This window comes from Rhinolophus sinicus, linkage group LG06 (assembly GCF_036562045.2).
Source record: "Rhinolophus sinicus isolate RSC01 linkage group LG06, ASM3656204v1, whole genome shotgun sequence".
Lineage (NCBI taxonomy): Eukaryota > Metazoa > Chordata > Mammalia > Chiroptera > Rhinolophidae > Rhinolophus > Rhinolophus sinicus.
In genome coordinates, this window is record NC_133756.1 from 6,483,734 (window position 1) to 6,510,822 (window position 27,089).

General features: G+C 57.3%; 3 protein-coding genes across 9 annotated transcripts in view; 2 read left to right on the plus strand and 1 right to left on the minus strand.

Annotated features, from left to right (window-relative positions):
- Positions 1 to 4,452, plus strand: part of CEP104 (centrosomal protein 104) — a 38,239-nt gene extending 33,787 nt beyond the window's left edge. For all 4 annotated transcript variants that reach the window (XM_074334211.1, XM_074334208.1, XM_074334209.1 and 1 more), the window contains 2 exons: positions 1,203 to 1,293; positions 2,203 to 4,452. In XM_074334211.1, coding sequence (XP_074190312.1) covers positions 1,203 to 1,293; positions 2,203 to 2,318 — 207 coding nt within the window. In that variant the 3' untranslated portion in view covers positions 2,319 to 4,452. The remainder of the gene's footprint in view (positions 1 to 1,202; positions 1,294 to 2,202) is intronic.
- Positions 4,453 to 8,928: 4,476 nt separating this feature from the next.
- Positions 8,929 to 20,144, plus strand: LRRC47 (leucine rich repeat containing 47). Its single transcript, XM_074334212.1, has 7 exons — positions 8,929 to 9,586; positions 14,699 to 15,151; positions 16,194 to 16,310; positions 16,997 to 17,112; positions 17,670 to 17,772; positions 18,043 to 18,132; positions 18,292 to 20,144. Exons 1-7 carry the CDS (start codon positions 8,972 to 8,974, stop codon positions 18,526 to 18,528), a joined length of 1,731 nt encoding a protein of 576 aa, XP_074190313.1. The 5' UTR covers positions 8,929 to 8,971; the 3' UTR covers positions 18,529 to 20,144.
- A 1,611-nt stretch (positions 20,145 to 21,755) lies between these two features.
- On the minus strand, positions 21,756 to 26,716 carry SMIM1 (small integral membrane protein 1 (Vel blood group)). 4 transcript variants are annotated; one of them, XM_074334216.1, is made up of 5 exons: positions 25,560 to 26,716; positions 25,102 to 25,266; positions 23,197 to 23,620; positions 22,739 to 22,956; positions 21,756 to 22,550 (listed from the first exon to the last, which is right to left on the minus strand). In XM_074334216.1, the coding sequence occupies exons 4-5, from the start codon at positions 22,846 to 22,848 to the stop codon at positions 22,412 to 22,414; spliced, it is 249 nt and encodes an 82-aa protein (XP_074190317.1). In that variant the 5' UTR covers positions 22,849 to 22,956; positions 23,197 to 23,620; positions 25,102 to 25,266; positions 25,560 to 26,716; the 3' UTR covers positions 21,756 to 22,411. The 4 variants fall into 4 exon arrangements, with proteins under 4 accessions (XP_074190317.1, XP_074190316.1, XP_074190318.1 ...); XM_074334215.1 differs by lacking the exon at positions 23,197 to 23,620 and having other exon boundaries at positions 25,236 to 25,266; positions 25,560 to 26,714; XM_074334217.1 differs by lacking the exon at positions 23,197 to 23,620 and having other exon boundaries at positions 21,756 to 22,538; positions 25,560 to 26,713.
- Between the last annotated feature and the right edge of the window lie 373 nt (positions 26,717 to 27,089).

Sequence of the window (27,089 nt, forward strand, 5' to 3'; positions counted from 1 at the left end):
GTGATGGCTGGAGGTCCCATTTGTTCCCAATTCTTTTGTCTTTCCTATGTGTTCCACTGGTGGCTGTTTTATAGTCACTGCCACCAACTGCAAACAGATGTAGGTCCATTTGTCTCATTCTATATGCCATTTTAGGAGACTTTTAAAATTAAGTTCTAAAATTAGATACAGTATGTAGGTGGTTCCAGAGTCTGTACAATGAGGCATATTCAGAGAAGACCCGCGGGGGCTGCTGTCCCTGCAGGCGCCCAGTGGCCCTCCTCTCCCGAGAGGACGGATTTGTTGTGGTTTACCCTTTTTCTCATCGACGGGCACACGTGTTCTCGCTCTCCCTATCTGAGAATCGAGGCGCCTTTGTGTTTCTGTTCTCATTGTTAGCTTTGCTCGCTCCCTCCACCGCTACCCAGCCCCTCTTCGCGGTGAGTGTCCCCTCCTCTGAGCAGTGCTGTCGTTAGCTGGTCGCTCGCCGTTCTTCCTCGATTTCTTGTCCTCCAGCATGTGGTTTGAAGTGACAGCCTCTTACAGTGGACAGCTACCAGGCCGTCAACAGGCTTCTTTTACTTTTCACCTGCTTTCTCCATATTTTAGTCGTCTGTGCTGCTTAGCTGTTCAAACGCCCACTTAGTACATCACAGTTTGTGTGGGTCAGGGGTCTGGACACGACCTGACCGCCCGGGGCCTCTGCTTGGGGCCTCACAGGTGGCACCCGGTGTCCGCGGGCTGCATCCTCGCTGGGGAAGGGCACTCTTCCGAGCTCATTCCAGGTCCTGGCAGAACTTTCTTTGTCATTGGAGGACGAAGGTCCCTGTTGTCTTGCTGGCTGTCAGCAGGGGCCACCTGAGCTCCTGGGGGCCCCCACAGCTCCTGCTCCATGTACTCCCTAAGCTGTCACGCCCTGCTCACCTGTGACAATGGTCTCAGTGTGACGAGAGCCCCGGGGCTCTGGCTGCAGGTGGGTGTGCAATGGTATGAAATGCAGACTCGGCTGCCCCCCGACGCGCACTCTGCACGGAGTGGAGCGCGGGGAGGCGGGGGCGCCCACAGACACCTGCGTACTACGTACTTACACACACAGGTCCTTGCGTGCGAACGGACATACGGAGAGCGCGGGCAGCTGCCTCTGGCTTGGTCTTCAGCCACCGGCTGTGTCGGGTGGCCCTGTGGGCACCTGCCTGACACACCGCGTGCCTCTCTCGTTTCAGGCGTGGAAAGCCCACCTGATGGGCGCCGCGGGCTGCACAATGAACCTGCGCAGGACACACGTGCTGCACAAGCCTGCCGCTCCGCCGCCAGGTGAGCTGGGGCCCTCGGGACGCGGGGTCCCCGTGCCTCCCCTCGCAGCCAGAGCGGCGCCAGCAGTTCTGTCCTGGCTCTGCTTCCGTGACGAAGGAGCAGGCCAGTCACTGAGCAGGGTTCCCCTGGCGGCGACTTCCGGAGGCTCTTCCTGCCGGAGGCCCCGCGGTGGCTTTCCCTGAGTGTCCGAACTTCCTGGGGGTCCCAGCGCGCACAGCTGGTCTCGGTGCCCGTCTGCGTCACCAGCTCCAGGGCTCACGTGTGGACCCGTAGATGGCACCACTGCCTGGTTCACAGTCATCGCTTAACTAGTGTATGTCCGCGTTAGAATGCCGCACAAGGAAGTGGTATTTTCATTAGAAAATTGTTCCTGGCCTGCAGACCTGGGGCACACCTGCTGCGGGTGTGTAAGGAAGCCAAGTGGGAAGCCCGAGGACCATCATGATAAACGGGCGTGTGCGGTCCGGCCGGTGCTGGGCCGAGGGCTGGCCTGGCGCCCTCCTCCAGCCTCGTCTGTAGATGAGGAAGGGAGGTCACGGAGGGGCCGCCTGTGGTCACTCAGTAAGTGACACTAGTTACACGCATCTCATTTTCATTTCTGGAGCAGAATTTTGGAGATCCAATTAGGTGAATGCTTCAGTTCTCTTTCTTCTGCCCCCGTGTCAGGGTTTTCCTCCCCAGCCACCCGTGCACACCTCCGTCTGTAGCCGGGGCAGGTGGGCGGGCTGACGGCCCTCCACTGCCGACCTGCCAGGGTCAGGCCGGCTCCTGCAGACGGGGGCGGGGTGTCATAGCCACTCGTGTTCTGTCCATCCCTGAGTGTCTCCTGTCACCGTGGCTTCGCGCTCTGATTGGTGTGTTAGCGTCCCCCCTAACACGTGCCCGTGTTGCATGTCTGTGCCCCTGCAGGTACAGGCCCAGCCATGAGCAAGTCAGGGACCTCAGGAGCGAAGGCTGGGAGCAAGATCCCCACCCCAAAGGGAGGCCTGAGTCGCAGCTCTGGCAGGACATACACGAAGCGATGACGTGACAGCCCTGTCTCCTTCGTCTCCATGTGGGACTGAGCAAGGCTCTTGAGTGTGAACCGTTTCTCCTAAAAGCCGTCTGTGGCCTGGCGACCCCGTGCTCGCCCTGCTGTCCCTGGCTCCTGGCCGTGCTGCTCCCTCGTGGGCACCGTGAGTGGGGCCCACGGAAGAACTGACCTCCCAGAGTCGGAGCCTGAGCTCCGCAGCTGCAAGCTGTCAGGCCTCTGACGCGCAGGCCTCAGCACCAACAGAAGAGTCATCCTGCTGTTGGAAGAGAATTGGAAGCGCGTGGAAAGCGGTTCCAGGGTCTGGTCAACGTGCAGAGGTTGTGGCACGAGCACAGACCCCCACCTCTCAGCTGCTCGGATGGATCCGTCAGACCTTCACCGTAAACCTTTGCACACTGGTCCATCTCACGCGTGGCAGAACGTCCCAGGGCTTGGCTCACTGGGCGGTGTAACGGGACAGGAGCGTGAGCATGCACGGTATCGCCCGCACCTCCTGCTCCCTCACGCGCGCCTGCAGATCCTGTGTTTCCACTATACCGAGTAATAAAGGTTAAAAACCAGCTGCTGAGAACTGCTCCCTGTCCAGCACTCACGGCCTGTCCACCTGGCCCTCGCGAAACCGTGTTGGAACTGGAACTGTAAGGTGTCTTCTCTCAAACACTTCATGTGATACTTAAAACCAAAACATCACTTAAAATGATGAAACCAAACCCCCAAATCCGGTCTCCTTCCCAGCGCCTGACCAGTCCCCCACCCCCTGGACATAGTTCCATGTGCTTCATAGCCAGGCAGCCAGTGTTTACCTGAGATCTGCTTGGAAACGCCTGGCGTCTTCCTGCCTGCGCCTGTGCTCCCCAGGCGTCCCATCCACTAGAGACCCACCACCTCCCCATCCCATGTGGTGACCAGGGTCACATGTTCGCTTTCCTCCTGAGCGTTGAGCAGGCAACTTTCAGGGTGCCCGCTAGAAGTGCGTGGGCTTGATGAAATGTGTCCTGCATAATTAGTGTGTAAACATCTGAATTCCCACCATGTGAAGCAACCGAATATATAAAAACTAATAGCTGATCAGTACACTCCCCACCTATGTTAGTGACCATGAATTTGCACTAATCTCCATTTTTGGTAAACTAATATCTTCTAGTTGACTCAAAATACTGAGCAGGAATAAATCTGACCAACAGAAGTACCTTTAAAAATACGTATACTCGACTAAAAAGGAAAGACGTACCGGGAGAAGTAATGGAAGACTTGACAACGCAGAGCACAGATAATTGTGACAAAGAGGACGGAATTGTGAAAGCCTTTCTGGCTTCAAAAGGATGTTGGCCATTTCTCTTTCTAATTTATTATTTTTTTAAGTGTAGTTGGTATCCAATGTCACAATATTATTGCTTGTGTTCTCCTTCCCCTGTTCACCCAGCCCCCCTATCCTGGTCATTGTTTGCCACTCCATTTTTGAAATACAAATGATACACTTTTTTAAACAGAACAATAATGACAGAAGTTAACCAAGAAATTCTTTTCTCTCCAATCAGAACTTTTAAGAAATATATATGTAACGTTTTCTATATATTGTAACTTTAAAAAGATATTTGTAAAAATATTTAACTTTTAGTGACGGACAAAATTGGGTACATTTACAACAGGTTAGTCTTGCTGGTGACAGAAGAATCATGTGTTTATGTTGAAATGATTCGTGGTAGTGATTAGTATGACAAGCTTTACAGAGTCATGTACTATTAAGGAACCAAGAATAAAGGATAAAAATGTGAAAGGAACTGTAAGGTCTGTTGGCCATGCACGGATATAAGTATCTAAATTTGGAACAGTAATTAGTAATTGAATTTTCATTCATGAATATGTTATGGGTATTTAACAATATTTATTTCTATTATTTTCCTATTTCAAAATAGTCTATGTAATTTAAAAGAATTGTTATCTATAAATTTGGTATCGGAATACAAATGTAAATACTTTTAATGAAAATTTGCAACTTTTTAATGTTTTAACATAGTTTTCTATTTGTCTTTATTTCAGGTACCAGAATGATAAACTAAGTAATATATTTTTGTTGTTTCCAGTCAATTCACCGAGTATATTAATATAATAAAAAGATGGCTAAATATGTGTCGCTTTTATTTCGAGATTATAACTCAAAAGCAATGTGTAGGTTACAGTCACCTTCAAAACGCGCAGGTGTGGCTGGGCTGACACCGCAGAGCGCAGGCTGGGGAGTGTTGACAAAGTGACGGGGAAGAGTAGAGAGTTTGGATCCTGAAATAAGGAATTTGTTCAGATGGGTTTACTGCTGAAGAAGCTGAAAGATTTTAAGCTATGCACAAATTAGAGAACATTGTTGACCAATCTGACCCGTGGAATAAATCAGAATGCTCTGTAAATGCTCTTAACTATGCCCGTTAGAGGATTCTAGAGTCTCTTCATGTGTTTTTTCCCCCTGAATGAGGGTATTTTTACCAGCAGCAAGGCTATTATGCTTTTCAAATACGTAAAAATGCAGCATTTTCTCAGATTTGTAGGGTGGTTTTAAGCTTGTATTAATTTTGATAGTTTTAGAATTGTTTCTGCTTTAAGTTACAATGTAGTTTTTTCCTTTACACAAATATGCATGAACTTGAAACAGGGTATCACAGTTGAAACAGCAAAAATTACTTCAAATGATTTATCCTCCTTTGCTCAGTGGGGTGTGTGTGAGAGGCGAGGAGGGAGCCACTGCACCCAAGCTGCGCCGGCACAACTTGGAGCTTTGTGCAGAGGGGCCTGGGGTGCCCTGCAGCTGCGAGGTGGACAGGCCAGGGCCTTGGGTCACCCCTCATCAGCAAGGCCAGGGCTGGCCTTGGGCTGGGACGCCAGGGAAAGGCTGAGGCCGCAGCACTCTGTCCACCTGTCTCCTGTAGGGTCTTCCAGGGGACACACCTGCCCATCATTTTGTCCCCTCAGCTGCTTCTGAAAGCTCGACATACCACCTACTATTTCTCATAGAAACAGAGGTCAGAGGCCATGGCTCTGGTACTTGGGAATCTCAAACATCTGGAGAACACAAAAGAATTCTTGCTCAGGTTGCATGGTTTGACAGAAATTGGTTGTCATGCAACAGGGCCACCTGCCCCCAATGGGAAACACTGAATAACGTCCTATTCCAAGAGCAGGGAAGACCATGCAGGACAGAATGGCCACCACTCGTGGTCCTAAATCCACAGCTGCTCTGTCCTGTGACCCAGCAGCCTCGGGCTCCCCACTCTCAGCTGTGTCTCCCCAACTCAGGGAGGCTGCGGTCTCCACCTGCGTTCCCCTCTGCTCTGCAGCCCAGACACCATCCAGGCAGGGAGCTCAGGTAACTGTAGGGCTCACCTGACTTCTTTCCCTTCTCTTAGGGACCATTCTCTTCTGTCAGCTGGGTCCAGTGTCTTGAAAAGTGTCGTTTCCTATTAGCACGTGAGGAGGATAAATTCGGTCTGTTACTGAATCTTGATCAGAAGCAGAAATTTCCAATGACCCTTCGATAGAAGAAAATCTACAAATGTGGTTCACCACGTTCATAGGTTAAAAGGGAAAAACCGTATGATCACCTCCACGGATGAAGAATACAAAATGCATCCGTGAAAACCTGTTAGTAAACCAGAAATAGAAGGAAACCTTTAACATGTCAGACTATGTCTACAAAAGCATTATTCTAAATGAGAAAGCACTGGAAGCATCTTCTTGAAAATCAAAAATAACATCAAGAATAATCACTTCTATTCAGTATTGTTTTAGCCAAGACAAGACAATGAGACAAGAAAAATAAGAGAAGCAATGTGACAAAACAATAAGAAAAATAATGCCATAATTACGGGGAAAGTGAGAAAAAAACTCTTGTTGATTGTAGAATGATCTGAATGACTAAACAAATGGTTAAAACTAACTGGTGATACACGGCCATCATAGCAGCAGATCGCTTTCAATGGTAGAACGGCTATAAAACACAGTAAGTCTAACGAGAGGCGTGCCTGGCCTGAACTCAGAAACCAATTTTAACTCCACTGACATACACTAAGGACTCCAATAAGGATTGAACTATTCCATGTTCTCAGTGCCTAGGTATTTGACTACCGTCATAGCAACAGCATTGTCAGTGGAACTTGAGTATGTTGATTTTATACGAAACTACCCAATGCACTGAAAAAGGAGGTCAATGTCACAGTCTATCCTTAGAATACTCATTAACAGAGTTGCCGTGACCAGCCCTGATTCTTCCCTTGGGGCAGGCAGACGCCCCCTACACAAAGCCTCCGCGAGCTACCAGCAAGGCGCAGAGGTGCGGGGCAGGCGGCCAGCCATGTCTGTGCAGGGCTGCCAGGAGGCCGAGGGCAGACCTAGAACTGGTGGGTGAGCGAGAGGGAGACACATTCCAGCTGACCACATGGGGAAGCTTTCCAACAGAGCTGCTTTGGGAAGTGGCGTGGGTCTGTTACCAGCAGGATGGGAAGAGCCGAGCCTGGGATGAAGGGGAGATGCTTCTGGCTGGGGAAGCAGCTCAAGCCGATTCAAGTCTGAGGTTCTTCCAGCCCCAAGGCTGTGATTCCAGAGGAGTCTCCCACAGTTCCAGGGACACTCCTGTTGTAGGATCCTGCCATTGCTCCCTCCTTGCCCGTGCCGTGAGTCCTGCAGCTGGCTGCCTCAGCCCGTGTGCACAGCAGAGGTAACTGATCTACACCACAGGCAAGTGGAAGCTTCTGCTTCAGGGGTTTCACTCTGTCCACCTCGCCTGGCCCCTCTGCCATGACAGCACCGCTTGTACCAGGCAGGAGCGTTCCTTCAGGAGGACACGCTGTGCAGACAGGACCCACCCACAGGCTGGGCCAGGCCCGCAGCAGCTGACATGCCAAGCGGACAGCGGACCTGTATTGTTGAAGAGCCACAGGGACTGGGCAGTTGCTTTTTAGCCAACATCACCACCGAAAAAGCTGTCCCCATACAGTGTCACAAAGTCAGCTTGGTGGCATTGGTTGGGCTCCAGAAAAATGAACCACTAATCACTTGACTAATCTACACAAGGCGGCTCGGACAATCTTCCGGGAGACTAGCTAGCTCTCCCTTGCTTTGCTCCCAGGAATGCTGCATCGGCGTCTGGTTGCCGTCACAGACTTACCACATAGGAATGGATCCCAAAATAATATCACCTTGACTTTGACATATTTCTAAGCTGTGCAATGGAATCATACTCTATGTGTTCTCCTGTGGTTTGCGTTTTTCCCTCGACATGATGTCATGACCTTGACCATCATTCATGCTGTTGTGTGTAGTCGCGAACTCGCTCCCTTTGTGGTCATCCAGTTTAAGAAGTGTCTCACCATTTATTTATCCATTCTCCGGATGATGGGCATTTGGGCTGTTGGCTACTATAAAACCATTAATATTCTTGAGGCCCGGCAAGATGGCATAAATAGCTATTACATGGCAAAAATCTACTCCAGAGACACTGAGCAAGCAAGACTACACGCCGACCCCAGGAATATTGTACACGTGTGTACGGTCTTCCAAAAAAATCTCTGCAGAGACCAAAAGTTCTTGGGAATCGGGGGTAGTTCCAGCAGGCACAGGGGACGGCTGGAGCTGACTCAGAAAGTCCCGGCTGGATGGAGGCTCAAAGTCCGACTCTCACCTGCCCGGCACTGCCTGGGGACACTCACTGCCTGCCCTTCACAGATGGAATCAGTCACGACTGTCAGCAACCAAGACAAGACCCTGCCGCTGCCGTGTGTGGTGCAGTGAGGGTGTGGGGCGGATTCAGGCAGCACAAAGGCCCTGCTGGAAATAAACCTGGTATAGTCACCATTTACTTACACTGCGGAACAGCAAATGGCCCACAAGTGCCTCCCACATGGAGATAAACCGAAGAAGCCAGGCGCCCGGGAGCAGACCCTGCACAAAACAGCGACGGGCACAGGCCGCGCGACACAGCTGCAGTCAGACGTCGGGCACAGGGGGCTTGGGGGGCTGGTAACAACCTGTTTCTTGCTCAGGGGGATGGTTACATGGACGTGTTCAAGTTGGGCAAAGTTCACTTATGACGCGGGCACACGTTCCAGGGTGCACTTCAATAAAAAGCTCAGGGACTTCAAAACAGAATAAAACAGCTGGAAACGCTGCTGGGGTGAGAGTTCACGAAAAGGGCAGAGAGCAGGGGCAGCTGCCCCGCGTGTTCACGCGTCACCCTCCCTCAAACGCCCCGCTCGGACATCCCGACACAGGAGCAGCAGCCGGGCCCCGCGATCAGCGGCATCACCGGGGGCCTGTAAGAGCCCTTCGTGAAGGACCCCCCGTGGGGTCGAGCACTGGCCGGATGGTCCCTCGGACCCGGGGTTCAACTTTCGGAACAGACGCGCCGGGGCATCGGCCCAGGTGGGAGTGGCCCGCGCGGGCACCGCCGCCCGGGGCGCCCACCCGCGGCCTGACCCACGCTCCGTGGGTGGACGCTTCCAAAGCCGCCGGCCGCTCCGTTTGGGGAGGACCCTCTCCTCCACGGCACTCGCGCGGCGCTGGCGTCGGACCGCGTTCTGCGCGGCTCCTTCCGGTCCTGGCCGGAAGTGACGGGCCGTGCCCCGGAAGCACGCTGGGAGCGGCCGCGGGAGCGGCGGCGCGATGGCGGCGGCGGCGGTGTCCGAGGCGTGGCCCGAGCTGGAGCTGGCGGAGCGGGAGCGGCGGCGGGAGCTGCTGCTGACGGGGCCCGGGCTGGACGAGCGGGTGCGGGCGGCGGGCGGGCGGCTGCCCCCGCGGCTCTTCACGCTGCCGCTGCTGCACTACCTGGAGGTGAGCGGCTGCGGGAGCCTGCGCGAGCCGGGCCCGGGCCTGGCGCAGGGCCTCCCGCAGCTGCACAGCCTCGTGCTGCGGCGCAACGCGCTGGGGCCCGGCCTGAGCCCCGAGCTCGGCCCGCTGCCCGCGCTCCGCGTGCTCGACCTGTCGGGCAACGCGCTGGAGGCGCTGCCGCCGGGCCAGGGCCTGGGCCCCGCCGAGCCGCCGGGCTTCCCGCAGCTGCAGAGCCTCAACCTCAGCGGCAACCGGCTGCGCGAGCTGCCCGCCGACCTGGCGCGCTGCGCCCCGCGCCTGCAGACCCTCAACCTCACCGGCAACTGCCTGGACGCCTTCCCGGCCGAGCTCTTCCGCCCCGGGGCGCTGCCCCTGCTCAGCGAGCTGGCGGCCGCCGACAACCGCCTGCGCGCGCTCAGCCCCGACATCGCCCACCTGGCCTCGCTCAAGGTCAGCGGGCGCCCCGGCGCGGGCGGGCGGGCGGGCCGCTGTGGTCGCCGCGGAGGGCGCTCGGGTGCTCAGCCGTCCCCGGCGACGCCCCACGGGCACCCGGCCTGGGAGGTTCCCACTCGAGTGGCCGGGAAGAGCCCGCGGTGCCGGTCCCTCCGGGAAGCCGTCCCCGCCCCCGTTAGACGAGAACTAACCCGGCCTCCGCCCTCGGGGCTTCTCCCGCTCGCCCCGCGCTGTCCCCAGCGGGGCGGGAACGCGTGACACTGCCTCGCAGTTGTTGGCAAACTTGCCCTCCCGCTCGGGTCCAAAGCAGGACAACAGCAGGGCCCCGTGTCTAGATGTTTGTCGCCCCACACACGTGTGCAATGACTGAATGAGTCCCGTGTGTGTGTGTGTGGGGGGGGGGTGGAGATGGGGGGCACCAGACAGGGCGTAAAGGTGTGAACTGACCGGAATTCACACAAGGCCACACGATGTGATTTCATACTCGAGACTCCCTTGGACCCCAACAGCAGCCTTCTGGGGGGGGGGGGGCTATTTGTGCTGCTTACAGAAGCGGGAGGGGTTGCCCAACGTCAGCAGCCCATGACTTGGGTTTTCCTCTGGACGCCTTTGCCTGGGTGGGGTCTGTGCCGTATTCAGCTGGGTCCCCAGGCCCCCGCGGAACACTTGGCTCATGACATGCCCGTTAAGTCTGTTGAGTTCCCGAGACAGGTGGACGGAAGTCGCAGAGCCACCTGTCCAGTGCTCTGTCCCCTGCGTCTTCCCTTTCATTTCATCTTTAAAAAGGCAGGCCTATATTTCTTCTTCCTATTGTCCAGGCGGACTTTCCGTAATAAAACGTGTGTACCGTTTAGCAACTGATCTGTTTGCAGCAGAAATTACTCTTAATGCCCACGCATTTGACAAATATGTCTGTATGTAGAGGGGTGTGTGTAAGAGGAATAGGTGAGACCGCTGCAGACTGACACGTGCTTGCTGGCATTTCTGGGAAGAAGCTGTGGGGGGGTGACTCCCCGGGACCCCTTGGTCTTCCAGGGCTGTGGTGGGTACACTGTCTGCTCCGTCCTCCCATCTGACAGTTGGTTTTCCAGAGGTTGAGGTAGCAGAGGTGTGGCGTCATGTGAGTGTACCCTCAGTCGTGGCGTTTCTCTTCAGTCCGTGCTGTCTCACCAGCGCTGTGCACCACCCTGTCTGGCGCCTGCCTGGACGAGCAGGTGTCGGCTACGTGCAGACGCCCTCACTGAGGTCAGGTCATAGGCAGTGCCTCGTTGGCCGGCCCTGCTGTCCACCATTTTTAGACTTCTGCTCAATCCGTGTCACTTGCAGAGACCTGTTTCTTGGAGAGTGTCATTGCAAGCGCCACTTGGAACCCCATTTGGGCTTAGATGCCCTTTGGGGGCCTTTTCTAAAAGGATGCGTCGTGAGGACTAGAACACGCCGGAGGTTTGAGTGCAGAGCTGTCCTTGGCCTTCCTGGTGCTGTGGGGAGACAGCACGAGTGGGGAAAAGCAGGCTGGGAAACAGCGCGTGGGTCTCAGCTCATCTCGAGCGGCCTGTTGGCTCCTGCACCTGTCTCCTCACCTGTGAGAACAGGCACCTCAGTGCCCATGAGGACAGGTCACCCACACTGTGTTACAGCTCCCAGGCTGGAGCTTCAGGTGACAGCCGTCACTGTATTGGTGAGGGCTCTCGGTTCAGGGCTGGCTCCGCGGGACGGTCGCTGCTCCGCTTGATCGCTGTGGGCTCAGGGCCGGCTCCTCCGGATGCTGGGCTGGCTGGGTTTCCCTCTGTGTCATCGGGGACCTCTCCCTCCCCAGCAGCCTAGTCTGACTCCTTGCGTGGCAGGTCAGGGCTCTCAGAGCACAAAGCAGACACTGCTAGGCCTTCTTACGGAGCTAGACCTGGAACTAGCACCCTGTTGTGTCCCCTGCGTCCTGTTGAGTAAATAAAGCCCAGTCCAGCCTGGTGGAGCGACGTCACAGGGTGTGAATGCTGGAGTCACCAGGGAAACAGCACACAGGCCTCTGCTTGTCCTAATCCGGTCCCCAGAGCCCAGCGCATTGGTGCGCACTCCCCAGGGAGCCGCCCCTGGCGGTGGCCCCAGAGCTGACAGCTGTAAAGACCTGATCCTCTTTCCCTCCCCATGAGTCCCCTGGGCCTTTGGTGGGCTGGCTTCACTGTCATCCACGCCTCTGACCCTCCAGCTCCCACCTCTCCGGGAGAAGTCAGAGTGTGGGGTGGGCTTTCCCCCGGGTTTGGACATTCTTGTACAGGGTTCTGTTACCCGCTGGGCTCCACTGCCAGGGCTGCAGTGCACCAAGGAGAGGTGGCACCTCATGTCACCACTGCCTGCATTTTAGGTGACACAGACCTGTGGCACTGCCTGTCAGAGCAGTAGACAGGACAGATGTGCCCCCAAACTCCTGAAAGGGGTCAGGAAGGCACCTTAGCTGAGAGGCCACACTGTCCAGGAGTCGTTCGCACTTGCGTGGGCCAGTGTACTCACATATGGGACTCTTCCCACAGGCAAGTTTCACAGAAATTAGACTGTGAAGGTGAAACCTTTGTGCAATAATAAAAGAAACGGAAGTTAAAACACACTTCCTCAGTGTTTTTATTTTCTCTGCTGCTGCTGGAGGCAGCGGGTTCACTTAAGTGCCAGGGTACAGTCCAGCCCCCACCCCGCCCCCCCCGTAACGTGCACGGTGCCTTACACACCTGCAGAAGCAGAGGCTTTGTCTCAGGCTCACACCACCAGACACTTCCGACCCCTTCCCGGCAGCATGTCCCATGCAGAGGTGACTCCCACCAGGCAGGCGGCCTCACCGTCCAGGTTGGAGGCTGTCCCCCCCTTGCCGCTGTTGTCGGTGTTGGTGTTACCCGCACGAAAGGAGCAAATGGCTGTCCGCGGTGTCGGCTCCGGGCGCGAGCCTGGAAGCCACTGCACGTGCAGCTCATTCTCCCTGTTTAGTGATTGTGGGTCTCCTGCCCTCAGGGTGGACCCCGCTTCCCCTGTGAGAAAGCCTGTGCATCTTGCCTCCTGCACGATTCCTACTTTGTACCCATGGCCCCTTCCATTCCGGGGCATCGCCCCAGGTGAGACCTGCGGACCCCACTTCCCACTGAATCTGGCGTTTTGGTGTAGGGTTGACCAGTCTGCTCTTGTCAGCCAGTCTCCACATCTCTACAAGGACCCCCACATCTGTGCCTTGGCACCCCCAGGACCCTGTCTGCTGCTGCCTCCCTCCATCTCTCTCCCACCTCCTCCTGAGCTGCCACTTACGGCACTGCTCTGAAATGCCTGTTATTTGGTGATTGTTGCCCTCCGCACCCCCCCAGTATCCCAGTACCTTTGTCCTAAAGCGTCTCTGGTTGGAGCTAGGAGCTCGAGAGCTACGGTCCCGCCCCTCCCCCCCCCCCCCTGCTGGCTTTTGGTGGGAGGGGCTGCCAGGTCACCTGCAGGTGGGGTGCAGGGGTGCAGTCCATCTGCCCCACCCTATCCAGCCTTCTTCCCCTGCCCCCCCCCCCAGAGTGGAGAAAGGACTGGAGAGGCACAGCATGGTGACAGTTGTAAGAAGTGCTGGTAACCCAGTGGCCCCTCAGCCGCTTGGTCCCGGGTGGCGACTGAAGACCACGTCTGGTTTACTTTGTGGCCCTTGTCCTGCGTTCATCCCTGTGTTGACTGTGAGCTGGATGCCTGCTCCGCAGGTGCCCCTGCTTCCTTGAGTCATGGCTCTGCCATTGGTGGCTCCTCAGGAATGTCACTCAGCGCTGATGCCGCTTCTCCACTCTGGTTCTCCTGGCAGCTTGACTGCTTCAGTCACAGGATTCAGACTCGTTTTTAATTTCCTTCTTATCTTGGGGTCTGAAATTTCATTAAAAGTGTCCCCTGCATCAGCCAAAGCCAATGGCATCTTCTGAATAATCGCAGCCCCTGCCTCTTTTCAGTCCTAATAAAACCCACCACTTACAGTGGCCCGCCTGCCACTCTGTCACCCCCCAGCCAGGACCCGACTCATCACTGGCCAGTGTGTGCCCTCGCGGTGCTGTGAGCGTGCGTGTGGGGCTGCCCACCACGCTGTCGTCCTCGCTTTGGCTCGGGTGTGGTCCACGCAGGCTAGGCGCAGACCCCACGGCCCAGGCCTCAGCTCTGGACGGGTCCCTGAGCCGCAGCCCAGCGAGAGTCCCCTGCCTCCCCTTGGCTGCCTCGCTTCCCAAATGCCTGTCCCTGGGGTCACTGCGACCCCGCCAGGGATGGTTTCTTCCAAGGCTATCCTGTTAAACCCAAGCCCCAGGGCAGCGCTCAGCAGTTCCAAGCAAGGCCACCCAGAGCTTCCCGCTGGCCCTGGGGGAAATGACCAAAAGGCACTTCTGTGCAGCGCCCAGCGCCCCTTAGTCTGCTGCTGGGGCAGTCATGCTGGGATAAGGGGTGCGGCTGGGCCTCCTGGAAGAGGACCCTGCCCTGCAGTGCCTGCTGGTTTAAGGGCCCCACCTGCTGGGAAGAAGGTTCCTTCCGTGTCCTGGAATCTGACCACGCCCCTTAGTGTCGCTAAGCCTGTCTCTGTGACCTTGTAAGATAGCTGCTTTGCTTGTTTTCATCATTTTGTCAGAGTCCCGACCGATAATGCCCATAGAAGGTTCTTCCCCGTGGGCCATGGGCTTCCTGAGCCTCCTTATGGGGCCGACAGCCGTGGCCCCTACACTCTTTCCTGGGTCATGACCGGCTGAGGACCTCCCTCCCGCATGAACGCCATCTGGCCATTTGTGGGCCCACAGACGTACTGCTGGTGACGTCGCATTTCAGTGTGTGCACTGAGGCTGCCTTACTCCTGCTGTGTTCTTTCCAGCTCCTTTGACTTAAACATCTTAGCACCACTTCGTGGGGCGCCCAGCCCTCATCTGAGGTGCTTCTCTGCTCGTACCAGATTGCTCGGTCCTGGCGGCCCATAGGTGTGGTCACCAGGAGGCTGTGGTTAAGACCGTGTTTTATGGAAGCTGCTTAGGCCGCTGACCGCAGTGCTGGCCCAGGGCATGATGGGACTGACGGTGCCCCCCGTCCCCAGCCGGGCCCAAGTCCGGGAGTCTGATGGCTTCTGCGTCCCCCTTCCAGATGCTGGACCTCTCCAACAACCAGCTGAGCGAAATCCCGGCGGAGCTGGCCGACTGCCCCAAGCTCAAGGAGATCAACCTGCGGGGGAACAAGCTGAAGGACAAGCGGCTGGAGAAGATGGTCGGCGGCTGCCAGACCAAGTCCATCCTGGAGTACCTGCGCGCCGGAGGCCGCGGCAAGGGCAAGGGCCAGGGCAAGGCCGAGCCCGAGAAGGACGAGAGCCGTCGGAAGCGGCGGGAGAGGAGGAAGAAGGAGGGCGGGGAGGGGGGGGAGGAGGAGGACGAAGCCTGCCGGCTGCTGCTCCGCGTCCTGCACGTCTCCGAGAACCCCGCACCGCTGACGGTCAGCGTGAGCCCTGAGGTCAAGGACGTCCGGCCGTTCATCGTGGGGGCCGTCGTGAGGGGCATGAACCTGCAGGCCGGGAACGCGCTCAAGCGGTTCCTCACCTCTCAGGTGGGTGCAGCGCGAGGTGGGTGGGGAGGGAGGCTGTGGGGCCGGTTCCTCACCTCTCAGGTGGGTGCAGCCCGAGGTGGGTGGGGAGGGAGGCCGTGGGGCCAGTTCCTCACCTCTCAGGTGGGTGCAGCCCGAGGTGGGGTGGGGAGGAGAGGCCGTGGGGCCAGTTCCTCACCTCTCAGGTGGGTGCAGCGCGAGGTGGGGTGGGGAGGGAGGCTGTGGGGCCGGTGACCTTGCGCGGGCTCAGGGTGTTGGTGGGGATGGCACGTGGGCGCCTTGCGCACACAGACCCTTGCACCTGGCTTGGCAGTGGTGGCCTCCTGCTCTCCACCCACAGCTCTCGCAGCTGAGCCATAGTTCTGAAGACAGCTTTGTTGCCATGGAAAGTCGGCGTTCCTGGAGTTTCTGATGCCTGGTGGACGTCCTGATGTCTATAATTAATCATACATTTAGTGTCACATACGATGGTTTTGAAATCAGCAACTCACGCCAGCATGTTCTTAGATGAATTGTTTCATTTTTGTTTAGGTCTTAGCTGGATAAACATCCTAATCTGTCCTCTTTCTGTGCAGTCTGCCCATCTTTTAAAATCAAAAGCACATCTTTGACGTGAGAAAGACCCCCGAGGGTGGCCCTGTGGGGACAGAGGCGTCTTTCTAGAGATTCATGTGTTACTGTGTCTTACGAGTCCTCCCTCCTGGAGGAAGCAGAGGGCATGCGAGGCCGCGAGTTTAGAACTCACAGATCAGTGTCTGAGAAGAAAACATGCTGGGCTTATTTTTCTTTTCAAGTCATACTTTTGTTGATTCAGTCATAAATTTTGGTTCAAAATGGGTTTTTTGAAGTCTGAAATATTGTGTTCTAGAGTTAGGGAAAGAAGAAATTCTGCTGATAAACAGATAAAACAGTTTTCTGAGGTTGGTGTCACAAAACGAATGTTTGGCTGGGGAGGCGGAGGGAGGCCGCAGTGCCGAGGGCCGGGCTGGGGCGCCTGCCCCGCTGGGCACGCTGAGCTTTGCTCGCCTCTCATCTCGTGTTACAGACGAAGCTCCACGAGGACCTCTGTGAGAAGAGAACGGCGGCCACCATCGCAACCCACGACCTCAGAGCGGTGCGGGGGCCCCTGCTGTACACCGCCCGCCCACCACAGGACCTCCAGGTGACGCAGCGCCCCTCCTGGGTCGCGAGGGGAGGTGTTCTTTGTGCTTTTGAGAAATACGCCTGCTAGAGATTGCATCTGAGCATTTGAAGATAGAATAAGACACTGCTCCTAGCAGGTACCCTAAACAAAACAGGACATGTTAACAGTCACTTTGGGGAGAGAGCTCCTCAAGGGAGGTCGTAACTTGAGAATGATTTTCTTCATTCGCTCACTAACTCTCAACCAAAAATGTATGGTTTGTATCCCAATGGCAAAACCCCTAACTTGGGGTTGACTTGAGCAGGGGTTGGTCTGTCGCTCTTGTTCCACGTCTATTGCCGTCGGTGGCGAGCTGCACGCCTGCCCTGACAGGCTCCCCTGCGCCCCGTCTCTCCTTGGCATTCCAAGGTCTACAGCCCTGGAATGCAGCTGTGTGTTGGGCGGGTTCAAGGTCAAGCTCAGTTTCAAAAGCACTTGAGTGTTTGGGCATTCAGGCCCTGGTGACCTCTGAAGGCACCGTGTGAATACATGTGCTGCCGAGGCAGGAGAACTCCGAGCTCCTGGACTGTTGTCACCTGTCCCTGTCGTGGAGGTTAATGGAGGCGAGAGGTGACACTTAGAGCCAGAATGAATGACAGGATGGGTGTGTCTCGTAGCTGTGAGCTTGCGTTCCTGTGAGCTCACCTGAGGTTTGCACCCCGCAGATCGTCCCCCTGGGGCGCAGAGAAGTCAAGGCCCAGGATCTGATCCGGCAGCTGCAGCTGGAGGCCGAGGAGCACCGGAAGCAGCGGAAGCGGCAGACCGTCTCGGGCCTGCACAGGTCGGCTCTGCGGGCGCCTGCTGGGGGCAGGGCGGCCGGGGGCGTGCGGACACTCCCAGGAGACCCCTGCACGCTGTCCTCCATCTCAGTAACTTGGAGAAATGTCCCCAAAGTTCATTCACTCTACTGTTAGGGATGCTCATGTGGGCTAAATACTGTTGGGTGAGTGTCCTGTGGGCGTGTCGGGGAGGTGATGCGACTTCTGAGAGAGCCAGTGCTCGGAGTGAAATCTGGTGTCACATCACAGGAAGGCGGTCCTCAGTACAGGCACCAGGGACACAGAGAGAAGAGGGAACCATATCGCCCACTAACACTGGGAAGACGACCCATCAGACCCCCTGCGTCTTACCCAGATCTCATGGGCTGGGAAACGCACCAAATGCAGGTCCCAGGCCGGCCTCCATTAGCCCTGCTGCCAGCGTGTACAGACACGGGTGTGAGCTTGTGAACGTGCCCTTCGTGTTACACTTACTTGTGCTAAAGAGCTTGATTTGTCTGGTTTAGCCTCTCGATGTGTCTTTATAGCTGTGCCCATAACGGGCATTTCTCCCACTCAGATACCTTCACTTACTTGACGGAAGAGAACACTACCCCTGCCTCGTGGATGCCCAGGGCGATGTCATTTCTTTCCCACCGATAACCAACAGCGAGAAGACCAAGGTGGGCGGTGCCTGACGCTCTTTCACGCATAGTTACCACCGCGCCTGTGCCCTGAAGCCCCGTCGCTCTGCTGCCCTCCTGCACCAGGCCGGCCTGCCCGCCTGGTGCCACACCCATCACCCCCTGCGCTCCATTCTGCTCTGTGTCTGTCGCAGGAAGGTGACAGTGGGCTTGTGTGACGCCATTTTACGGGGTTTTCTTCAGGTTCAGTGTCGCAGTTGCTGGTGTCTACTTCTGATAATTTTATTCTTTTTCTGAAATCTTTTTAAGATTAAGAAAACAACTTGCGATTTGTTTCTGGAAGTAACAAGCGCAACGAGTCTGCAGATCTGTAAAGATATCATGGACGCCCTCATTCTGGTGAGTAAGGCCTCCGGCTCCCTTTCTGGTGACTGGCCACAGGGGACAGAGCATGGTGTGTCCTGTGTTCCTGCCACCCTCCGCACAGCTGCCTCCGGTGGCAGCGTCTTCCATGGGTCGCCTCTAATCTCTAGGTTAAAGGACATTTTTCACTTGCAGAAAATGGCAGAACTCAACAAATACACTTTAGAGAATAAAGAGGAGGCCTCGCTGTCCGACGTGGAAGCTGACGCCACCTCGGAGCCACTGTCAGATCCCAGTGCTGAGAAGGGCGGCCCATGCCCGCTGCTGGTGGAGCAGGTCCGGGTGCTGGACGAGGACGGGCACCTGAAGGTGGTGTACCCATCCAAGACGGACCTGGGCTTCTCCGCGTCCCACGTGACCGTGACCCGCTGACCCACTGAGACAGAGGCCAGGCTGCGGCAGGGAGCCAGCGAGCACAGCAGGCAGAGCGCTAGTGTTGCCTCCTCTGCGGGGCTTGCGTGGGCTGTGAGCTACCTCGTCACGTTTCACCTCCGCCTTTTCTAAGCTTCCTGCATTCTTTGTTGTTTCCAAAAGGTTTGGTTGTGAAGGTGTGCTACGTGTCATGTGCTGAGATTGTCCTGCCCACAGCCCTTACTAAGTTTTCTTATGAAGTTAATCAAATAGCAGATGTTCTGAAATCATGTAGACACAGCCCATGACTCTTCGCGGGGGGAAGAAGCCACTACAATTGGTTTGAATGTTCGGTTCTAAATGGAGACGCTGAACAACATGCATTTCGTTGAACTGCACAATTATTTTTCTACGATGTCACATCTTTTAAAATCACACTGCCAGAAAAACGTGCAACGAGTCATGTTCTCCAGCTTGCGGTAAATTTTTTATAAAAAAATTTTGTTCAGTAAATTTCTTAATGTTGCTATTGGCTGCTTCTGCGGTGGAGCTGCACGGAGCCTTCCAGCCCAGGGCCGCCCATCCATTGGGAAGGATCAGTGGACTTTCAAAATCCCTGGAAACGAGCACCTCAGTCACAAGTAGACGACGGTAGGACCACATCTCGGTGGAAATGCACAGGTTTCCCATCGCAAAGTAGGGTTCCAGGGCGGTTCCCTGTACTTTGTCAGCTGTCACCAGCAGCTGACAGACCGACGGTGGCAATGACTGCAGGCCTAAGGTTTCGAAGCCAGAAGTCCGAAGGTGTGCGCCCCACAACTGAGGCTGCAGCATCTTTTACTGGAGGTGTTTAGTTTTCCACGTCACAGGCCTGGACCGTCTGTGTCTGCGTGTGTTCATAGTGTGTGCACACACATGCGTCCGTGCCCCTCCCTGGAGCCAGAATGTTCTGGGTGTAGGGAGCCAGCCAGCTGTTAGAGCTGGTGCTTCTTACTGACCTCACTGCTTCACGTTCTGGCTGAAATCTGTGACACTGACTCCTCAGCTTGTTATTTAGTGACACCATTTATTAGATGGCCTCTGACCCACAAATGACAGTTTGTGTGTTTTGTCATTTTGGGGGGAACATTTGAAAGAGCCCCACTTAACCCGTGCAGTTAGCCATCAGAACCACCTGTGGAGCATACAAGCAAAGCCACATGGTCCCCAGAGCTCAGCCAGCCCACTCCTCAGGACATGGCGGGCTCACTGCCAAGCCTTCCCGTCTTCCCTGGGCTGACGCAGGTGCCACGTGACAGCTTTCCCTTCTGCTGTGTCCCCCTCATCGTGTCATGACCCTTGGCAGTCAAGGCTGCTGGTGCTGTGGCTGGCACGGGGTGGCACGTCACAGTGGAGCCCAGCTGGGAGCTCCAGGCTGGGGGGGCCGCAGCCAGCTGCCCTCTGGCTGCTGGGACTTAGGGTTCAGTGGCCACATTGTGTCACATCTTCAACCTTAATGGTGATGAAGCCACTGGTGCCTGCATCTTTTCTGATGCAGCTCGAGTCTGTAAGATTTAGAATGTACTTCACGTACGGCAGAAAGCTGACATTTTTTTCTTTGCCAGCCCAACCCTCTAATAAAAACCCAAGAACACCCAGCTCCTTCTCAGTGGGTGTCTTCCTGCCGGCATTTCTGGAGGTGAGTGTGGAAGTGTCTGGAGAGACTGAGGACCTGTTCGGTCCCTGCCTGCTGGCCCTGCCCACGCCCTGCCAGCCAAGAGCAGGAGACACTCAGCAGCCAATCACACAGGCCCAGCCCAGAGAAGCCTCTGCCCTTGACCTTAGGACCCTGGGAACCAGCTTCCTGCCGGTCCTCTTGGCCCAGGGAGCAACTAAGGACCCCCCAGCAGACCATCGGGTTCCTTAATCTTTGGGGAGGAGGCCAGGTGGTGACTAAGTAAGCTCCTGTCCCAGCCCTCCCAGGGCTGTAAGGACAGTCCGGGGTACATGACCAGGGGGCCAAAGCGCCTCCATTTACCCAGCTCCTCAGGTCTGGCTGTGGCCCAGGGGGCACATCTCATGGAGAACGTGCTCCTTGGGCGACTTCAGCCTCCCCCTCAGACTGGGCAAGGGGTGCAGATGGAACCCACAGGAAGGGGACACTGTCATCAACGAGGGGACAGGCTGGGGTACCTGCTCTCCATCCTGAGACCTGGCCCGGTGTACAGGGCACCACTGGCCAGATCCATTTGGACCTGAGCTGGCATCTGCCATCTGCTGCCACCCTTGAGGTTCCTCTGACCCTAGAGGTGTTTGTGAGGTCCCCATGGGTGTCACTCAGCAATGCTGGACCGAGCTAGAGGCCCCAAGATCCCCCCATTTCCTAGCAGTGCCCCTCCCTGCCCCACCCACGTCCCCATGGGGCTTTGGCCTTACCCCAGGCCAGTCACATCCGACCTATCACCAGCAGGCCTGTTCCTGCCAGTGGCCCCGCCCATGTCCCCACAGCCCCCACGCCAGCACCTGTTCTGTGATGGCAACAGGGTGAGACCAGAAAGGGGGTCCCCTCCCTCCCCAAACGTGGCAAGTGGGTGGGGCCTCTGGACGCGGGTGCTGAGGCCGAGACCAGACACACCCCTCCCCTCCACCCCTAACCTGCTTCCTGACCGCACCTGCAGCAGGCCTTCCAGGGCCCAGAACCCTGCTGACCTCCCTCGGCCAAGGCTAGGGGTCACCTGGGCAGTGCAGCCCCACCTGAGGCCCGCCACCCTTGTAAGCCGGTCCCGTGGGGTCTGCCCCTCCCTGCCAGCTTGGCCTCATCTCAGGGCCCACAAGAAGTGACTGTCCCTCCTTTCTTAGCCTCAGTCCTGGGGTAAGCGCCACTTCCCTAAGATGTGTCTGGCAAGGGTCTGCGGGGCCTGACCTGAGTTTGCAATAGGTGAGACCTGAGCATGAGGCCCAGGAGGGCACTGCTGAGAATGGGAGGCTAGGACTTAAAACCTTGTGTGGTCAGGTGAGGCAGGGTCAGGCCACATCCTGGCTTTGGGCCTCAGAGCTGTCACCTGTCCTGGCTTTCTTCCTGCTAGAGGGCCAAGCCAGGAGGGGTCACATTTCAAGGCCCAGAGCCAAGTAGGAGGGGTCACAGGCCTCCTGGGCCATACGCCCTCCAGCTGGCCTCCCATGTGGGTGGGGGACGGAGCAAAGTGACACTTGGCCTAGGGGACCCATGGGAGAGGCCGACGTCCCTCCGTCATTCCATCCATCATGCGTTAGTTCAGCACGTTTAATGACTGTCTTCATGCACAGCCCTGCCCTCCCAGTGGGCCGCCCCTGTGCTACACAGCCCAGGGAGAGCCATGGCCCCGTACTGGCTACTGCGGGGGAGACAGGTAATGGTCTGGAACCAAGGCCAGGGCGGGTCTCAGGCCCTGGGAAGGAGGGCAGAGGGACACAGCTACCCTGACAGCCACCCTTGCCCAGCAGAGTCAGAAGGCCCAGAGGGCAAGGGCCCTGCCAGGGCCACACCATCACCCAGGAAGGACCCACACCTGGGGCAGCCAGGCCTGGGCCCGCCCAATGTGCCACGGGCCCTGGCCTGTGGGCCCAGCCTCGGTAGGTGCTGCAGCCCCAGTGCAGGGTGATCCCTGTGCCCCTGGGAGTTGCCTGTGCGCCCATGTAGGGGCCGTGAAAACTGCAGTGGTGTCTGCGTGTGTCCTGTGTGCTGGGTCTGCCCCTGGGGTCTGCATGGAGTAGACGGGCCTGTAACTACGGGGAGGGGCTGGGAATATGGCGAGGGAGTCTGTGTACACAAGGTGCGTGTATACAGGGATCCATGTGTGTGGGGGTCCGTGCATATGGTGGGGTTCTCGTAGACGGGCGGTGTCCCTCCCAGCCTGTCCCCCAACCGCATGTGGCCGGCCGGCAGTTATTTGCACTTGTGCACGAAGTAGCCGGTGACGTAGCCCAGGATGAAGACGGCCCAGAAGACGGCCACGCCGCCGAGCACCTTCATGGCGATGCCCAGCTTGCCCGAGCACAGCTTCCGGGAGAACCTAGAGTGAGAACTGCCGGCAAGTGAGCCCCAGGTGGCCCAAGTGGACAGGGAGGCTGGGCTGGGGGAGGAGTCCTGAGGAGCCCAGCAGGGGTCGTCCGAGGGAGGTGGCCAGGGAGGTGGAGGGCACAGGCTGGCTCGGACTGCCAGGAGGGCAGAGGCCACCAGGAGGGGCGGAGGCAGCTCCTCCCCGGCCCTCACCTCTCCCCGCTCGAGGCCTCCTCTGTGCTGGACACAGCCTCCGCGCTGACTGCATCCTGGCTGCTGTCGTCCCACCTGCTGTACTGGACGCCACTGTCCTGGAGCTGCATGCTGGGGCTGGGGGGCTGCAGCGAGTGGGCAGAGGGCAGCCGGGGCCTTCACGGTCGTCGGGGAGACGGAGGCAGGCGTTCAGGACTGATTCACTGTAGAGCACAGCCCTGGCGAGGACAGTGGGGAGAGGGCTATTTCAGGGTGAAGGCCTGCCTAGGGGCCGGGGTGGCACTAAGGTGGGCTGGCTCCTTTAACACGTTGCGTACGGCGGGGTTTAAATCCCTCATACCCCTCTGTTCCGGCAGGTTTTTAAAAGAAACTACTTTAAAATGCACTCTTCTCTTTAAAGCGTAAATGCTTCTATGTCATTTATTATTTTTCTATGGAATTTTTTAGGATTTACTCACCTATGATGTTAGTAATCCCTCCTGGTGTGATACTGCAGAAAGCAGCTTCCTTTGTGCAGTGGGACACGGCAAAAATTGCATATGTACCGAGTTTCACTTCTCACTTTTTTTGATGCGCACACTTTACACACCCGTGTGTGATATTTGTTCTTTCCTCTTCCCACTATGGGCTCCAGATGATGCGTGGCCAAATCTCCCGAGAGCCTGGCCGGATTGTGTTCCTTGGGGGCCCGCTGCGTAGGCACTTTCACAGCTGGTTCCCTGTCGCCACTCGTCTCACCTCCCTGTCTTGGCCTCTCACTGCTCTCTGCCCAATCTTTTGAAATTCTCGTTATCCGTCCTTAACGCATGGCTCAGAAAAAAACGAAGGTTCTCGTGATCCGTACGCAACGTGTTAAGCACAGCCTCGTCTGCCTCCTGCCTTCTGATGTGACCAGAAGCAGAATGGTTAAGCCACTTGCCCGGGGCCACATAGGAGGCAAAGCTTGGGAATTCTAACCCGGGGAGGCCGAAGTCCGAGAACCCTGCCCTCAGATGTGTGAGAGGCTGAGTGTGCACCCAGCCCTCCTTGGGGGCCCCCAGCCGGGGTAGGACAGCATGGGTCCTCGGCTGGCCGATAACTGCTTTCCTCCTTCCTTCTGTATTCTGGACATATAAGGCCCCAGGGCCATCTCAGGGGGTTGGGAAAGAAACGGATGGGGCGGCAGCTGGTACAGCCTGTCCGGTTGGGGGAGGCCTGGCAGCAGCTGTGTGCTCTGGCCTGTTAGCCTTAGTCCCTTCTCTCCATTGCCTGTGAGAGAAGCCAGGGCTTGGGGGGTGTCTGGGCCTGCTGGGGGTCCAGGGGCTGGGGAGGCAGGTGGCAGCAGGGCTGAGACCTGGCTCAGCCCCCACCAGCCTGGGAAACACTGACCTTGATCCCAGGTGACCTTGGACACAGGCTTCAAGTCACAGTGGGCCACTCAGCTGCTACAAGCCAACCCAGAAAGTCACGAAGCCAGGCAGGTCTTACCCCTGCCATGCCTGGTGTTCACCCTTCCTGAACCCCAGGCCAGTGGGGAGGAAGGAAGGAGCCTGTCCCTGGGCCACAAAGCCTGTCATTGGGGGGGCACTTGCTCAGAGGCGGCCACTCAGGCCAGTTCTCAGGCCCGAGGGAGGTCACGCATTTGTAGACTCTGGGTTCTTTCCCAGGGTGTGTCCTGGAGAGGGGCTATGCGTAAACTCTGTTAGCTACCTACCTCACGTCCACCCCTTCCCTCCAGTGGGCACAATCTTTATCTTGTTCCAGGCAGCAATGTGCCAACCCTAAGTGACAGCCATGGGCTAACACAAGCTTAATCCCCTGATCCCTGCTTTCCTGTCACCCAGATGTGGGCAAGGTGCTGGGAGGTGCAGTGGGTGGGTGGGGGTGGGGGGGAGCACTTTTGCGTTCATGAGACAAACAGCAGCCACCTCCTTCTTCCTACCTTGATGTGATGGCTGGAGCTGCAGCAGCCGCCTTGCAACCCCAAATACCCTGCAACCCCAGCCCTGATGATACAGCCTCTGAGAACACACCGAGGGCCCACAAGGGGCTTCCTGGTGTGATGGCAGTCAACCCCAATCTATTCCAGCCAGGGACGATGGGCTCAGGTCATTGCAGCAGAATGTGTTCCAAACTGATGTAGGTTATGGCTCTCAAGTTGTCCTGCTGGGACAGAGCCACTGGAAGCTGGCGAGGTGCCTAGAATTGGGCTCCTGAGGGCTACCCTCACGTGCTCAATCACTGTCTGTCCAGCCCCGCGATGGTCACACTATGTCCAGAAGCCTGGGACTCTGCTGCCTGGCAGGGCGGCCTGCCAAGCCCTGGGAGCCTCGGGTACCACCCAGCACCTCCCCGGAGCTTGTGAGGACACGGGCTGCACATACCTTAGACCCCCTCAGCCCCAAAGCACCTCTGAGGAGCCCAGAGTTTACAAAGGGAGAGTCCTGGGGGGAAGGTGGGGCTGAAGCCTCTGGGGCCCAGGTAGATAGATGGTCAGAGCCTGGCCAGCGGATCTCACCTCCTTCCAGCCCGCTGCTGATGCCTCCAACCTTAAAAAAAGAAAAGGTGAAAAGAAGCGGCCGTCAGGGGTCGCAAGGGAACTGGCCCTGAGGTGTCCCCAGGCGGCCCGCGTCTGGCCGCTCCTCGGCGGGTCAGGCCCTGGGTCCCTCCGCCAGGGACAACCCCACTTCCCCCGACCCCCACCCCCACCCCCGCAACCCTTGTCCCAGGCCGGCCACTCACAGGCCAGGTTGGCCGCCTCCTCGGAGGGCCGGGAGCAGCCACAGCAAGGCCCCCCGACCCCCACTGCACGAAGAATCTACACCACGATCCCGCGTCTCACCTGGCGCCTCCGCCCCCCCACCGCTCCGCGTGGCGCAGACTAGTCCCGGGCGCCGAGGGACGCACAGTCTCGGCGGGGCGGCGGCTGGGAGGCCGCGACGCTCCCGAAAAGACTGAGGGACCCGGGAAGGGGCGGGGCCGTGCCCGAGGGCGGGGCAGGGGGCGGGGCGAGCGGGGCTGTGCCCGAGGGCGGGACCGGGGACCGGGCGAGCGGGGCCCTCCCCGACCGCACCACCGAGGAGGTGGGCGCTGCAGGCGGAGAGGCCTCAGGGGCGGAGCTGCAGGGCGTTGGGCCGCAGGACAAGGGCCTCAGGGGGTGGGGCGCGGGGACCGCGAGACCGAGGAGTAGCAGAGGGGCGGGGTCTCAGGGCGCGCTGCTCCCCAGAACCAGTCGCCGCCAAGATCTCTGAGCCCCGTCCCCGGTTGCAGCCCCGCGAGGGCGCCGCGTCCCCCTGTGAATGTGTGGGATGCTTCTGCTTCTCTCCTGTCTGACTCCTACCCTACAGTCTAGCCTGCATCTCTCCCAGCCTTCCCGCAAATAGCTCTTACTGTAGATATGCTAATTGACTTGAGGAATTCTGCAAAAACAGCCTCCTGAATAGGTGGGAAAAGATACGCAAAGCCTTAACTGGTTATCAAAGAGAAGACTCTCAGGACCAGACGCAGACCAGCGGGGTCGGGAATCCACGGGGAACAGAACTGGAGATTTCGTGCTCTCGCTCGGACCCCTGTGGGCGCCTGGCTGTCGGGAAACCTCGCCGCCTCGTGCCCGCCCCTCCTCCCTTCTCGTGGTTAAAGACGGCTGAACTCTGTACTTTCTTAAGACGGATTTCAGGAAACTAGAAATCTCCCATAAGATAAGACCTTTCCTTGTCCCAAACGCTGATGCACTGAGCACACAGGCCTTAGAACAGCAATACTCCCTGGAGCGCAGAAGCGGGTTTTGAAGCCTCCATGTGCCATCGAGGAGGTGGCTGGGCTGGGGCGGCCCGGGGCCTCCACGGCTCCAGGCTGGTCATCAGAGCTCCTGGCTGTGGGGGCCAGAGGCGGAGGCGGCCTGCACTCAGCGAATGGTGCTGCACGGATGAAAGCACAGGATGTGCAGAGAGCAGAGGGAAATGCCCCTTGGGCCTCCTCCACGTGCTTCTGTGCCCAGAGCCTGCCCAGGGCGGAGGACTGTGGACAGACAGACGTCAGTTAGCATGACAGACAAGGGGCCTGCCCTCCTGGAGACTCATCCCAGGAGCCACGGTGAGAACTGTGGACGAAAAACATCCAGACTAAGAGACAGCTGCTAAGAGTTTATCTGAGTCAAACTGGCAATTGCTGGGAAGCAAAATCTCAACGGATACAGAAAATGATCCGCGAAATGGCAGTTTGCAGCTTATTTTATACATAGAATCAGAGGAGGAGGGTTACATGAAATCCACTGGTGGCAGATTAAGGGCGGTGGGAAAGAGCAAAGCAGGGAAATCTTTGGACTTGGATAAAAGTAAACTGGACAGACAGGTACTTCTTTCACATAGGCGGT

Excerpts from the sequence above, each read along its gene's own strand:
- LRRC47 (XM_074334212.1), top strand. The coding sequence starts at position 8,972 with ATGGCGGCGGCGGCGGTGTCCGAGGCGTGGCCCGAGCTGGAGCTGGCG. Across the intron at positions 17,113-17,669 it reads ACCGTCTCGGGCCTGCACAG|ATACCTTCACTTACTTGACG; the intron begins GTCGGCTCTGCG and ends TCTCCCACTCAG. Across the intron at positions 18,133-18,291 it reads TCATGGACGCCCTCATTCTG|AAAATGGCAGAACTCAACAA; the intron begins GTGAGTAAGGCC and ends TTTCACTTGCAG.
- SMIM1 (XM_074334216.1), bottom strand. The coding sequence starts at position 22,848 with ATGCAGCTCCAGGACAGTGGCGTCCAGTACAGCAGGTGGGACGACAGC. Across the intron at positions 22,551-22,738 it reads GAGGCCTCGAGCGGGGAGAG|TTCTCACTCTAGGTTCTCCC; the intron begins GTGAGGGCCGGG and ends ACTTGCCGGCAG.